The sequence below is a fragment of the Balaenoptera acutorostrata genome, chromosome 20, assembly GCF_949987535.1.
Source record: "Balaenoptera acutorostrata chromosome 20, mBalAcu1.1, whole genome shotgun sequence".
In the NCBI taxonomy this organism is placed as follows: domain Eukaryota; kingdom Metazoa; phylum Chordata; class Mammalia; order Artiodactyla; family Balaenopteridae; genus Balaenoptera; species Balaenoptera acutorostrata.
In genome coordinates this window covers 8,610,630-8,622,940 of record NC_080083.1, presented here as the reverse complement: position 1 = coordinate 8,622,940, position 12,311 = coordinate 8,610,630, and the positions used below count along the sequence as shown (strand labels likewise).

Here is a 12,311-nt window from a genome sequence, read left to right as displayed (position 1 = left end):
TAATTTTTTTTACTTTTAAATTATAAAAAATACATAAAACTTACCATCTTAACCACTTTTAAGTGTACAATTCAGTAGTGCTAAGTACATTCATATTGTTGTACAACCAATCTCCAGAACTCTTTTCATATTGCAGAACTGAAACTCTCTACCCATTAAACAACTCCCCATTTTCCTCTTCCCCCGGCTCTTGACAACCACCGTTCTACATTCCGTCTCTATGACTTTGAGCCTACTCTTGGTACCTCGTATAAGTAGAATCGAGCAGAATTTGTTTTTTCATGACTGGCTGATGCTGATTAACAAGCCACTAATTTCACAATAAAATGAAAACCTAGTTTTGATGCTAATTGGCAAAGCCTCTGGTGTTGACTAAGAGATAGATAGTTGAGGTGCTTGTAGTAAGTACTTCTGGAGTGGGGATGAAGGAATTGAGGCACAGAGAGGTTTAGTGACCTGTTGGTGATCACACAACCAAGGAGAGAGGGTGCACGTTAACCCCAGGATTGGCTCCACAGCTCCCTTCCGGTCTCTGCCCCAGGCTGGGGATCACAGAAGAGAGCTAAGGCATGGAAACCAGCAGCATCTGGGTGGTGTCTGAAGACAAGAGGTGGATGAAGTCACCCAAGGAGTAGTGACCACCGACACTTAAGAGGCAAGCAGAGGAGACAACCCGGTAATATGTCCCCAGTGACTGGCCAGCTGTGGGTTCTCAGTCAATATTCATTAGCTGAGCCTAAGAAGGAGCAGCCAGAACAGCGGGAGGTAAGCCAGGGGAACTAATTTTCAGAAACGAAGGGAGAACAAATTTCAAATGAGGGGAGTGGTCAACATATTGGAAAGAGATCAAACTCTAGTCTGAGAGGGAACCTCTGGATTTAGGAACAAGGAAATCATTGGTGATGAGAGGTTTCTTGGGATTGCAGGAGCAAGAAAGGCTGGTAAATGTTTAACAACCCACTTTACAAAAAAAGTATTCATTTGTGTATGCACACAAGTTTATTATAAATTTTACTGATATAAAGGATATGTAACAGAATCTGCAAATCATAAAATGTACAGTATTCTTTATTGTAAATTCTACTCTGTATCCATGATTTCATAAATGGAGTTATGTCCTAAGTACAAGTGCAGTTCCAACGTGAACGTTGGTTGATGTTTTCATTTACATTTTTGAGTAAGACAAAAATGAAACACGATATGCTGAAACCTCACAGATTCCTCAAGGACTTGAGTGATTTCTTTGCTGAAACTGACACCAGTTTTCAAACCCTGGAATGTATCCTCAACTTTCTGTGCTATTCACAGTGTAACAGCCTACAGACATGACACTTCAAGATTTTTTTTTTAATTAATTAATTTCTTTCTTTTTGGCTGCGTTGGGTCTTCGTTGCGGTGCGCGGGCTTCTCATTGTCGTGGCTTCATGGCTTCACTTGTTGCAGAGCATGGGCTCTAGGCGTGTAGGCTTCAGTACTTTGCGGGCTCCAGAGCTGAGGCTCCGTAGTTGTAGCGCACGGGCCTAGATGCTCCGCGGCATGTGGGGTCCTCCTGGGCCAAGTCTCCAACCCGTGACCTTGCAAAGGTCCATCTTTCTTTCCTCGCAGACAATCTGCCCCCTTTCCTCTCTGCTCCAGCCACACTCCAGGACCTCACTCAAACAGCTCCAGAGAAGCAGCACTCCTACCACCTTGGGCAAATTAACCACTCCTTCGTAACACCTGTAAATAGCCGGTGCAGCTTTTATCACAAATTAGAATTAAACTACTCTGGGAGTTTCAGACACTTCTGTCTCTTTCCATGAGCCACAATATCGGTGATGGCCGAGGATCATGCTCATATCTACTCCCTCACTACCTACTACAGCATACAGTGTGCACTCAATAAAAAAGCACTATCAGAAAACAGAGAGAACTAGGAAAAAGATTGTCTACGTATAGGTATCACTTTCGGAACATCACCAGAAAGCACCTCCGTGCACGGCTTTGTGCTTGTTTAGAATGACCTGGACTCCACCCTTTAAAACTGAAACGTACCCAAAAAAAGCCTTCCCAACATACAACAAACATTCTCTGGAAAAACGTAACCTCAGAAGCACTCATCCTGTGATAAAATAAAACCTTCGACTCCTGTGCTTTTTGCAACTCCAAATACTGCGCTTCCATATTTTCTTTTTAAACGTACTCTCGGTATAAGCTATCAAGCACAAACGCGGTCCTCTTTCCAAACTACTAACTGAAAACAAGAGCTTCGCCCAGTTTTTGCGTGGTAGGTCTAATACAAGAAAAGTATCACAAACAGCAAAACGAAAGCTCTGATACCAATGCTTTCAGTACAAGACAAAAAACAGACATACAAACCCACTTTTCAGAAAAACCAAAAACACATGTAACACGTCATTAAAACTTTAGAAAGTAACATTAACCAACACTCACTATCATAAAACTTAATATATGTTTAAGAATTACCACCATACAACCACTACAAAAAAAAATTTCTTAAGCTTTTTCTGTTTAAAAGAAAACGTTAACAAACCTTAAACTATTTTAATCACGATATAAACAAAACCGCGGATTCTGAACTCTAACACTACTTTTCAGTAAGTTCACCACAGCTCTACAAGCAGTTAGTCTCTATCCACAACACACACACACTGGAAATTACGATCGTCAGAAAGAATCAGAAAGGAGCAATCAGGATGTTGCAAGTCCCGATTACGCACAGCCGTTAATCACGAAATCATGCGAGCTCCAATCATCATATTCCATTCTGTTCTCCACAAGGAGAAACAGGTAAGGATTATCCTACCTGACGATACTGAATATCGTGGGGCATTCCGTACTCTGGTAAAAAGATTCCACTATGATCGAGGGTGAGAACCCAACACGTTAGCCCGAGCAACCTAAAGCTATCTAGGTTCTTCCATTTCTGTTGCTACATTTATTTGCAGATGTTATAAAATATATTTTTGCATTTAGCGTCAAAAAAAAAAAGGCTAATTCCTCCCAGAATGCTCCACTCACTTACGAGCTGGCTGTCCCACCCGGACGCCTCACTTTATTTACATATCCCTGCCCACTCCCTTCCGCCAGAAATCTACCGTAATAACCAAAATAAAAGCGACATATAGTATCTTAGAGTGAAAAGCTGTTCCGTTTCTATAGTAGATTGGCCACCCCAATTTTCTCCTGAAATTTTTATGTCTTGATCTTTCTTTCTTTCTTTTTTTTTGGTCACTCTGCGCGGCATGCGGGATCTTAGTTCCCCGACCAGGGATCGAACCCGCGCCCCCTACAGTGGAAGCGCGGAGTCCTAACCACTGTACCGCCAGGGAATTCCTATAAGTCTTGATCTTACCCTAAAATATATTTTTTTACAAAGAACTGTAAGCAAAACTCATAACTCCAGACTCGAGAGACAATTACCCTAACACTAACACTGACATCCTCCACCAAATGCAGTTTTAGGGGGAGAGTTGAAGCCTATGGTTTCCTTCTTCCAGGAACGGTGAGTGGTCCCTCGCTTCTCCAGCCTTCATCCCTACTTCCAGTCACGAAGGTATCAGAAAGGTTTCTTTTTCAGCCCAAAGACGCTGATGAATAATGCTATTTCGGTGATGGCTGGGATGGCACTACAGAAGGTAGGTGATGGGTTCAGGGTCCCTTCCAATAAAAATATCCAAACCCCCAAGCCAGCAATCCCACCCCCAAAGTGTAGGAGTGGGGGACCTCAAAAAGACCACGGGATGTTGAGTGGATCTGATATCTTATACATGGAGTAAAGGGCTGGGTAAGGGAAACCTTCAGATTTAAAGTAAACCGTCCTTCCCCGTCCTCAAACACTGGGTGCTACCATACCTGCAGAAGACAAAAATGTACCAGTACGTGGTGCACTCCCAACGCTCAAATATGAAGAAGGATAGGGCCACAGATGCACTACAGTGAGCCCCAATGGCTTGGGAACGCATCAGAGTCAAGGAAAGCTTTTGGATCAATAGGTAGTGATGGGCCAGAAAAGGCCAGTGGTGGGACTGGCATCTGCGTTCTGGTTCACCTCCTGGGGAGCAGGGCACCTCTTGCTCCCTTTACCACACTGCAAAGGCCAGAGCCAGCAGCCCTGACTTCTGAGTTTTAGGACTGCCACGTGAATGGAGGCCAGAACTGAGCCTGCACAGCTGGGACCCCAAGCTACCGCCACCCCATATCTATCAGGTGAAGTAGTAGGCTCCCCATCTACTCCAAGCACACAGGAATGCTCACAGTGACATTATACACCCCGCTAGAATCACTCTCCAGCACCCTGGTCCTCCCCGTCCACTATCCCAGTGTCAAGAGCCTTCCCTGATCCATCTTCCTCAGTCTCTTCTGCGTTCCCATAGTGCTTCGTATCTTTACACATCCTATGGCACAGTGTTTATCACACTGAATTACAGATGTCTGTCTGTGTGTCTGCCTCTTCCTCAAGATAGAAAACTGTTTTACTCCCATTTTGAGATCTCCAGTGCCTGACGCATAGCAGGAGCTTAACAAATGATCAAAGATTGTATTAAATCTTCGACATTACCTAAGAAGATCTCTCAACTGGAGGGATTCTGTTTGCCTGCTAGGGCAATACCACTGTGCCCGAAAGGCCTAGTTAGGTGGCTGAAGGGCGTTAAGATGGAAATGGGCCGTACAGGAAAGGTGCACAAGTAAAAAGGATACAGATGAGGCTCTGGGTGCTGTTGAACATGGAAACTCCTGAGAAGAAACCGGCCAGCTCCACTGCAAAGAGGGCCAGGGTGACAGAGAGCGCTGCCACCAGCCTGCAGAAAGGAAGGGAGTTGGCTTAGGCCTTCTGGACTTTTTCTAACACCCCTTCACTCCCACTACTGCTTAATTCTGACCACTCTGCCCCAAGTGCTCACTGCATGTCCTGCTTTTCATACTCCTCGGGGGTGAACTTGAGAGGCAGGCAGGCCTGGATGTTGCTGTCCTGGGGAGCAGGGCAGAAAGAAAGAGAAGTTGAAAGAGGGTCGAGCGGCGGATGGCGGGGGAATGGGAGGACCCCGCCGGGTAAGGCCCCGGGGGAAAGGTGCGGTGGGGCTGGGACCACCCCAAGGTGGGAAGGGGGGCGAGAGGAGGGGGGCCATGGGTCTTACCCGCGACCAAAATAAGGTGATGACGACCACCAAATGCGCCAGGAGCGTCAGAAAGCGAGAGGGCACGAGTCCCGAGATCCGACCCATGGCCCCCAGGGTAAGGGTTACCGCCTGGAGCAGAGGCCGTGGTCTCTGGGACTGGAAGCTCAGGGAAAGCGACTCCTCAAGTCTCCCAGGCTAGCCTACAAAAATTCGACGTACGCCGCCTTCCAGCTCGCGCTGGTGCCGCCCAGTTGCCTTGGTAACCTTGGTAACCGCATACGCGGGGGCTACGACGGGAATCTCTGAAAATATCGCGAGAGCGGTAAATTATCGCGCCGCCGAGAACCCCCAGAGGATCGCGGGTATGGGTCCTCTGTACCTCATCCCGGCCGGGTGCGGACAGCCAGCCGCCTCCCCGCGCGCAGCCGAGCTATCGGCACCTGAGCGTGTGCAGCAGTGGCGCGGTCCCGCACTGCCGACTCTGCCCGCGCAGCCCCGGCGAAAGGAAACCCGCCCTGCCTAGCCCGGGATACCCTTTCCTCCCCGGATGCCCACGCCGGAAGCCGCCCGGCCCCCAGCCCCCGCTGCGCTGCCCAGGACGACCCTCCGGATACCACTGTCACCGCCACGCCGGCCTTAGGGCATCGCCATTCCTGAGGCCTGGACACTCTATTTTCTTCCATCCTCCGCATCCGTTTCGCTACCACCTGCCCTGGGCCGAACTTGGAGAGGTGGATGCCCCTACATTGTCCGGCTGTCGTTCATCCTCCCAGAGCCCCTGGTTGTCGGCGGACCTCATACCTGAACCCTCCTTGATTCTGGTTCCCCCCAACCAACTCCCCAGACAACTTGCTCAGATTTGTGAGGGATTTGCAGAGTGCAGAAAATGGCCCGCTCTCCTGAACTAGGGTGTGGATGAGAGGCGTGTTTAGGGAAGGGAGTGGACGAGGAAAGGGGGTGGAGCGGGGAGTGGAGGAAGAGAACGAAACCCTGCGTCCCTGGTAGGCAAGGATCGAGGGCGGAGAGGCAGACTCTGCAACGATTTCCTTATCTCTTTGAGCTGTGGGCACGACTTAGCCCAACTACAGTCCAAGCATCTCTCACTATCGCGACCTCACTGACCTTTGGGCCTCAAAGGGGATCCCTGCAGAACGGAAAGTTCTCGCCCGCATTCATTGCTCACACACAGTCTAGTTACAACCTCGCAGGGGCCTCCCTACCCACTTACCAGATCATCTCTCTTCCTGCTGTCAAGAATAATAATGGATAAACGTCTATAGTAAGAATAGAAAAGAGTTTTATTTGAACCAAACTAAGGACTAGCCCGGAAGCCCACTTCCCAGATCACTCTGAGAAACTGCCCCAGGGAAGCATGGTTTCCAGTACAGTTTTATATCTGGTCAGAACAAAGAACATTAAACAAGTAAGGGTTACATTTCTTCATGGTTTAAAAAAAAAAAAAAAGAACAGACCATGAGTACCCAGCGAGTCAGTATGGTGTTGGCACCTGGGAAGGGAGTCTGATCATCAAAAGAGGACCAGCATTGGCATCCCAAGAGGGGCATTTAATCTTTATTCTTAACATGGATATTCTTTACTTCTGGTCAGTGTGCTCTTTTCTTTAATAATTAAAGCAGATGTACAATGTATGTTTGATAGGCCACAAACAGGCTGTTTTAGTTAGCATAAAATTCAAGTTAACTCATGTTTAAGCCAGAATGACTTCCCCATACCTCAATATGTGAACATTTCTTTTATCATTACTCTTCATCTCCGTGCTTCTAGGAGGGTCTAAACTACAAACCCTAGAGGCATTTTTTATTTCTTCATTCATTCATTCATTCAACAGATATTCATTGACTAGCTATAAGTCCTAGGCACTGTGCTGGGCTCATGTTCTTGAGGAACAAGACATAAGTGTCTACCTTCCTGGGGTCAGAGAGATCAATGACAAACAGGCAAACAAATAATATATCTGCATGATAATAGGTGCTGTAAATAAAAATTTTAAAGGGAAATATTAGAATAATGTGATCAAGGAAAGTTTCTTTGAAAATGGGTCGTTTGTTCTTAAACTTTGTTTTAGGAAATGTGGTCAAAAATGAGAGGAAATGCTCTTCTCTCTTCCAGGTCCCCAGTGTAATAAATGGATTTCCTTTTTTCTAAACCAGTGGGTGAAAAAATTCATAAGTCAAAGAGATAGTCAAAAGATGTTTCCTCAAGGTCATGAAAGACAAAGAGATGTGACAAAAATGGGCAAACGACAAGGTCCTGCTGTATAGCACAGGGAACTATATTCAATATCTTGTGATAAACCATAATGGAAAAGAATATATATATATATATATATATATATATATATATATATATATCTCCATATTATATATCTGAATCACTTAGCTTTACAGCAGAAATTAACACAACATTGTAAAACAACTATACTTCAATAAAATAAAAAGATGACAAATTTGACGTGAGAAATTTATTGTGTGATCCTAATGGATCCTGGATCAGGAAAAAAAAATTTTTTTTTATTATAAAGGACATTAGTGGAACAACAGGCAAAATTTGAATAAGGTCTCTAGCCTAGATAATAGTATTGTATCGGTGTTAATTTCCTGATTTTTGGATAATTCTACTGCCTTTATGGAAGAGAATGTCCTCGTTAGAACTTTTCTCTGGGAATAGAAAGCCCAGGACTTCAGAGCCAGGCTCCCCCAGACAGTTTATCGAGTCTGACTATTCACAGGTGAAGGAAGCACTGTCCTAGAGTGAAAGTGAGGAAAGTCCAGGACCCGCTTTTGCAAGATTCTCCAAGGTCCCTGGAGCAAATAGAATGAACAGACGGAGTCAGCTGTATGAAGATCTGGGGAAAGAGCATTCCAGGTGAGGCACAGCAAGTGCAAAGTTCCTTAGGTGGGAACAAGCCCAGTGTGTTTGTTGAACAGAAAGGGAGCTAGTGTGTCTGAAGCCCATAATGGAAGGGGAAGAAGAGATCAGGGTGAGGTGGGATGGGTAGACAAAGGACATGGCCTTGCAGCCATGCGGAGGGACAGACTCAGATTTGTATAACACACATGGATGACTTTGGTTGCAACACGGAGAATGGATTTTAAGATTTTAAGCAGAAGGTCTGTGAAGAAGCCATGGTGTTATCCAGAAAGGATAGGATGAGATTGGACCAGAGTGGAGTCAAGGAGGTGGAGTGAAGTGGAAGGAATCTAGAGATCCTTAGAAGATAAAGTCTGAACATGGGGCTGTGGGTGGATGAGAAAAAGGGAGCGGTCAAGGATTAGATTTTGGGCTCCAGCAGCTGGAAGTTTGGGGTATTCTGCTCATAATAGCCTTCCTGCCTAGGGGACCTATAGATAGCAAGAACTGGGCAGTCACAGTTCACATTGTGAATTAGTAAACAGCAAGCATTTAGGTCTGTCCTGTCACTTTCCATGACCTTGGTTCAGGGAAGCCTGCTCTACAAAGTCTCACAAAAGCGAGTTTTGGAGTCACCCTGTGGCCATAGGAGGTATTACTGGTGACCAGGTGTCCTTCCCCAGGGGACCACTCGTCCGAGGGCTGGAACTCACATGTCCCAACATTTGAACTGGTCATAAAAGAACTTAGAAAAACATTTTTTTTTTTCTAAATGGTTAAGATGGTAAATTTATTTTTTATTTTTTATTTATTTATTTATTTTTTTAATAGCTACTTTATTTATTTATTTTTGGCTGTGTTGGGTCTTCGGTTCGTGCGAGGGCTTTCTCCGGCTACGGCAAGTGGGGGCCACTCTTCATCGCGGTGCGGGGACCGCTCTTCATCGCGGTGCAGGGACCGCTCTTCATCGCGGTGCGCGGGCCTTTCACTATCGCGGCCCCTCCCGTTGCGGGGCACAGGCTCCAGACGCGCAGGCTCAGTAGTTGTGGCTCACGGGCCCAGCTGCTCCGCGGCATGTGGGATCTTCCCAGACCAGGGCTCGAACCCGTGTCCCCTGCATTAGCAGGCAGACTCTCAACCACTGCGCCACCAGGGAAGCCCAACATTTTTTTTAATCACAGAAATATTCAAATATATGTAAAGATAAATAAAAATAAAGAAAACCCCATTTGAAGCCTACCATTCTGCTTCAGCAATTACCAACACATGACCAACTTTTTTCAGCTATACTCTCCCTCCCAGTCCCACTGGGTTATTTTGAAGCAAATCCCAGACATCACGAAATAATTCTGTCCAGGAGGAAGAAATTTCCCCCCACCTCTCTTGAGTTCTTTTAGCTGATCTAATAATTACGTTGACACAAGACATTAACAGGAGGAAAAAACCAATTTAATTCATACACAGGGAAGTCTCATAGAAATGTGACCACCGAAGTGACCAAAGCAGACTGTTTATATATCTTTTTTTTTTTTAATAAATTTATTTATTTATTAATTTATTTTTGTCTGTGTTGGGTCTTCGTTGCTGCGCGCGGGCTTTCTCTAGCTGCAGAGAGCGGTGGCTACTTTTCGTTGCGGTGCGCGGGCTTCTCATTGCGGTAGCTTCTCTTGTTGCGGAGCACGGGCTCTAGGCACGCGGGCTTCAGTAGTTGTGGCTCGCGGGCTCTAGAGCGCAGGCTCAGTAGTTGTGGCACATGGGCTTAGTTGCTCCGCGGCATGTGGGATCTTCCCGGACCAGGGCTTGAACCCATGTCCCCTGCCTTGGCAGACGGATTCTTAACCACTGTGCCACCAGGGAAGCCCTATATATCATTTTTTGACAAATAAATATTATTTGTGAAGATTTAACAAAGGGGCTTGTGTTAGGGGTAGCTGACCAATGAAGCCTTTTGTTATACAGCTTTCTTAGCCTTGAATTCCCTCATTCTGGTGATGAAATAAAATTTATATTTTAAGGCGGGACAAGAGAAACTAAACATAAAATTCTCTCTGTGTGTTTGTTTGGGCCTCCTCCCTCTCTCCCTAATGTGCAGTGTGCATCTGCATTACACATTAGCCAGAGCTCCTCAAAGACAGAAGTGGCTGCTCAACTGTAAAGATCAATTTTTCCCCCTTTCTTCTGATGCTAGTAGTGTAACTTTTTTTTTTTTTTAACTTCTTAAAAGAATAGCATTATTTCCCAACTCTGTAGGGCGTCATGGTGACTTGCCGGTCACTTTGTAAGTGCTTACCTGGACTATGTACCTTGGTGAATTTTATGTAATACATCAGTATGTCATTTTGATGTATGATCCCTTGTCTTGAAAATGTATATGACTGTGCCTTGGACTTTTAACAGGCAGCGCATCATGCTTGCTTGTCTCTCTTTTTCTGGTTTTTAATCTGAGCAGTGGGTTCTGGTGTAGTCCGACTGAGGCAACCATTGTAAAGTTCCCCATCACTTTCTCACCTACTGGTTTAATTAATCGTCACTGCCTAGCTCCATTATTTCAAGGGGGGGGTTGCAAACTGGGGATGTCCTAATTCTATCATTCCTTCTGTATTTGTCACCTGGGATTCTCCTGTAAATAAGAATGTGCCCTTATCGACTAATTGTTTACCATGAGATACAGGTCATACAGGAAAGGTTGGATAAATGTGTGATTTTCACTCCATTATTTACCAGTTTTCAGAATAATGGTTCCCCAGTATCCTCCCAAAGTGACTAATTAGTTGTTTTTAGTTGTTAGATTTTAGCATCTTTTGTGTGTTTCAGTGCATTGCAGTTGTTATTCTTTTTGAGTCTCAGATTGTCTCAGTTTTGGATCAGCACTGTCCAACAGAACTTTCCATGATGATGGAAATACTTCATATTGTCTCTGTCTAGTATGGTGGCCAGCTAGCTCCCTGTGGCTACTGAACACTTGAAATGTGGCTATTTGGACTAAGGGACTGAATTTTTTAAATTTAACTTGATTTGAATAGCCGCATATTGAATAGCCACCCTAGTGGCTACCATATGTAACAATGCATCTCTGGACAGAATAATTTATTGGTTTCTAAAATTTGGAAACTGAAGGCTTCCCTGGTGGCACAGTGGTTAAGAATCTGCCTGCCAATGCAGGGGACATGGGTTCAAGCCCTGGTCCAGGAAGATCCCACACGCCATGGAGCAACTAAGCCCATGCACCACAACTACTGAGCCTGTGCTCTAGAGCCCGCGAGCCACAACTACTGAAGCCTGTGCGCCCAGAGCCCGTGCTCCACAACAAAGAGAAGCCGCCGCAAGGAGAAGCCTGTGCACCGCAGTGAAGAGTAGCCCCGGCTCGCCGCAACTAGAGGAAGCCTGTGCGCAGCAACAAAGACCCAATGCAGCCAAAAATAAATAAATACATGTTTTTTAAAATGATAAAAAAATTAATACAATTAGAAAAAAAATATGGAAACTGATAGGTTGAATGGAGATTTCAACATCAGAGAGTACTCCGGATAGTGACACTGGACTAATCATACTTCTCACTTGCTGCGGGAACTCTCTGAGCCTAGAGATCAAGTCCACGTTCCCATTCCCTGGTACCATATTCACTGACTCAACCTCCCCTCCTAGCAACAATTTCCACTTCACTCCATGCTCTTCAACTACCCAGACTCCTTCCTCTACAAGCCAGTCTCTTGCCCACTCTAGTACTTCTGCTAAAGCTATCCCTCACTGAGTTCACAAATGCTTATTAAATACACACCATATTCCTGGGTGCTAGGAATGCATATTCCCTACTCTTGAGTAACTTAGAGTGTAGTAAGGGAAACAACTGGGCAAAAAATTAAAAGGTGGCATTTTAAGCGTTACCTTGGAGGAGACACAGGAAGGACCTCCTTCCCCAGGTGGGGGAAGAATTGGGGAAGAGAGAGCTTCTCAGTTGAGTCTGGAGGGGTACGTAAGGGTCAGCCAGGTAAAGAAGGACTGAGAATATTGCCGAACTCAGGTTTGGCTAAAGCCAATACTTGAGAGACAAGTGTTGGCTGGAAAGGAAAGCTTGCTTTATTCAGGAGATCGGCAACCTGGGGAGAAGGCAGACTCATGTCCAAGAACCAACTCTGAAGATTCTGCTGGACCATTAAAGTTTTTAAAGGGAGATAGGGAAAGCTAATTGCAGGCAATCATTAGGGGAGGGGGTCGTAGTCTTTGTTATCTTCCACTGTGTTCAGACTTTCTTCTGATTCGTTTGTGGTGAGGTAACAGGGTGGTGTTTCAGTAGTATTGAGCTCAGCCTGAAGGTACAAA

At 45.5% G+C, this 12,311-nt stretch overlaps 1 protein-coding gene and 1 non-coding gene across 4 annotated transcripts; both read right to left on the bottom strand.

Annotated features, from left to right (window-relative positions):
* Positions 1-974: 974 nt before the first annotated feature.
* On the bottom strand, positions 975-6,042 carry TMEM107 (transmembrane protein 107). Of its 3 annotated transcripts, none has more exons than XM_007166355.2 (6): positions 5,922-6,042; positions 5,139-5,422; positions 4,905-4,972; positions 4,702-4,802; positions 3,856-3,952; positions 975-1,719 (listed from the first exon to the last, which is right to left on the bottom strand). In XM_007166355.2, the coding sequence occupies exons 2-6, from the start codon at positions 5,223-5,225 to the stop codon at positions 1,521-1,523; spliced, it is 552 nt and encodes a 183-aa protein (XP_007166417.1). In that variant the 5' UTR covers positions 5,226-5,422; positions 5,922-6,042; the 3' UTR covers positions 975-1,520. The 3 variants fall into 3 exon arrangements, with proteins under 3 accessions (XP_007166417.1, XP_007166418.1, XP_057392822.1); XM_007166356.2 differs by having other exon boundaries at positions 5,735-6,029; XM_057536839.1 differs by lacking the exon at positions 975-1,719 and adding an exon at positions 1,890-3,629 and having other exon boundaries at positions 5,735-6,015.
* Positions 2,677-2,813, bottom strand: LOC114238943 (U8 small nucleolar RNA). Its single transcript, XR_003624176.1, has one exon. It is a non-coding gene; the product is annotated as a U8 small nucleolar RNA (small nucleolar RNA).
* Positions 6,043-12,311: the final 6,269 nt, after the last annotated feature.

Excerpts from the sequence above, each read along its gene's own strand:
- TMEM107 (XM_007166355.2), bottom strand. The coding sequence starts at position 5,225 with ATGGGTCGGATCTCGGGACTCGTGCCCTCTCGCTTTCTGACGCTCCTG. Across the intron at positions 3,953-4,701 it reads CAGCACCCAGAGCCTCATCT|CCATTGGGGCTCACTGTAGT; the intron begins GTATCCTTTTTA and ends TGCGTTCCCAAG. Across the intron at positions 1,720-3,855 it reads TACATTTTTGTCTTCTGCAG|GTGTTACGAAGGAGTGGTTA; the intron begins GTATGGTAGCAC and ends GGCTATTTACAG.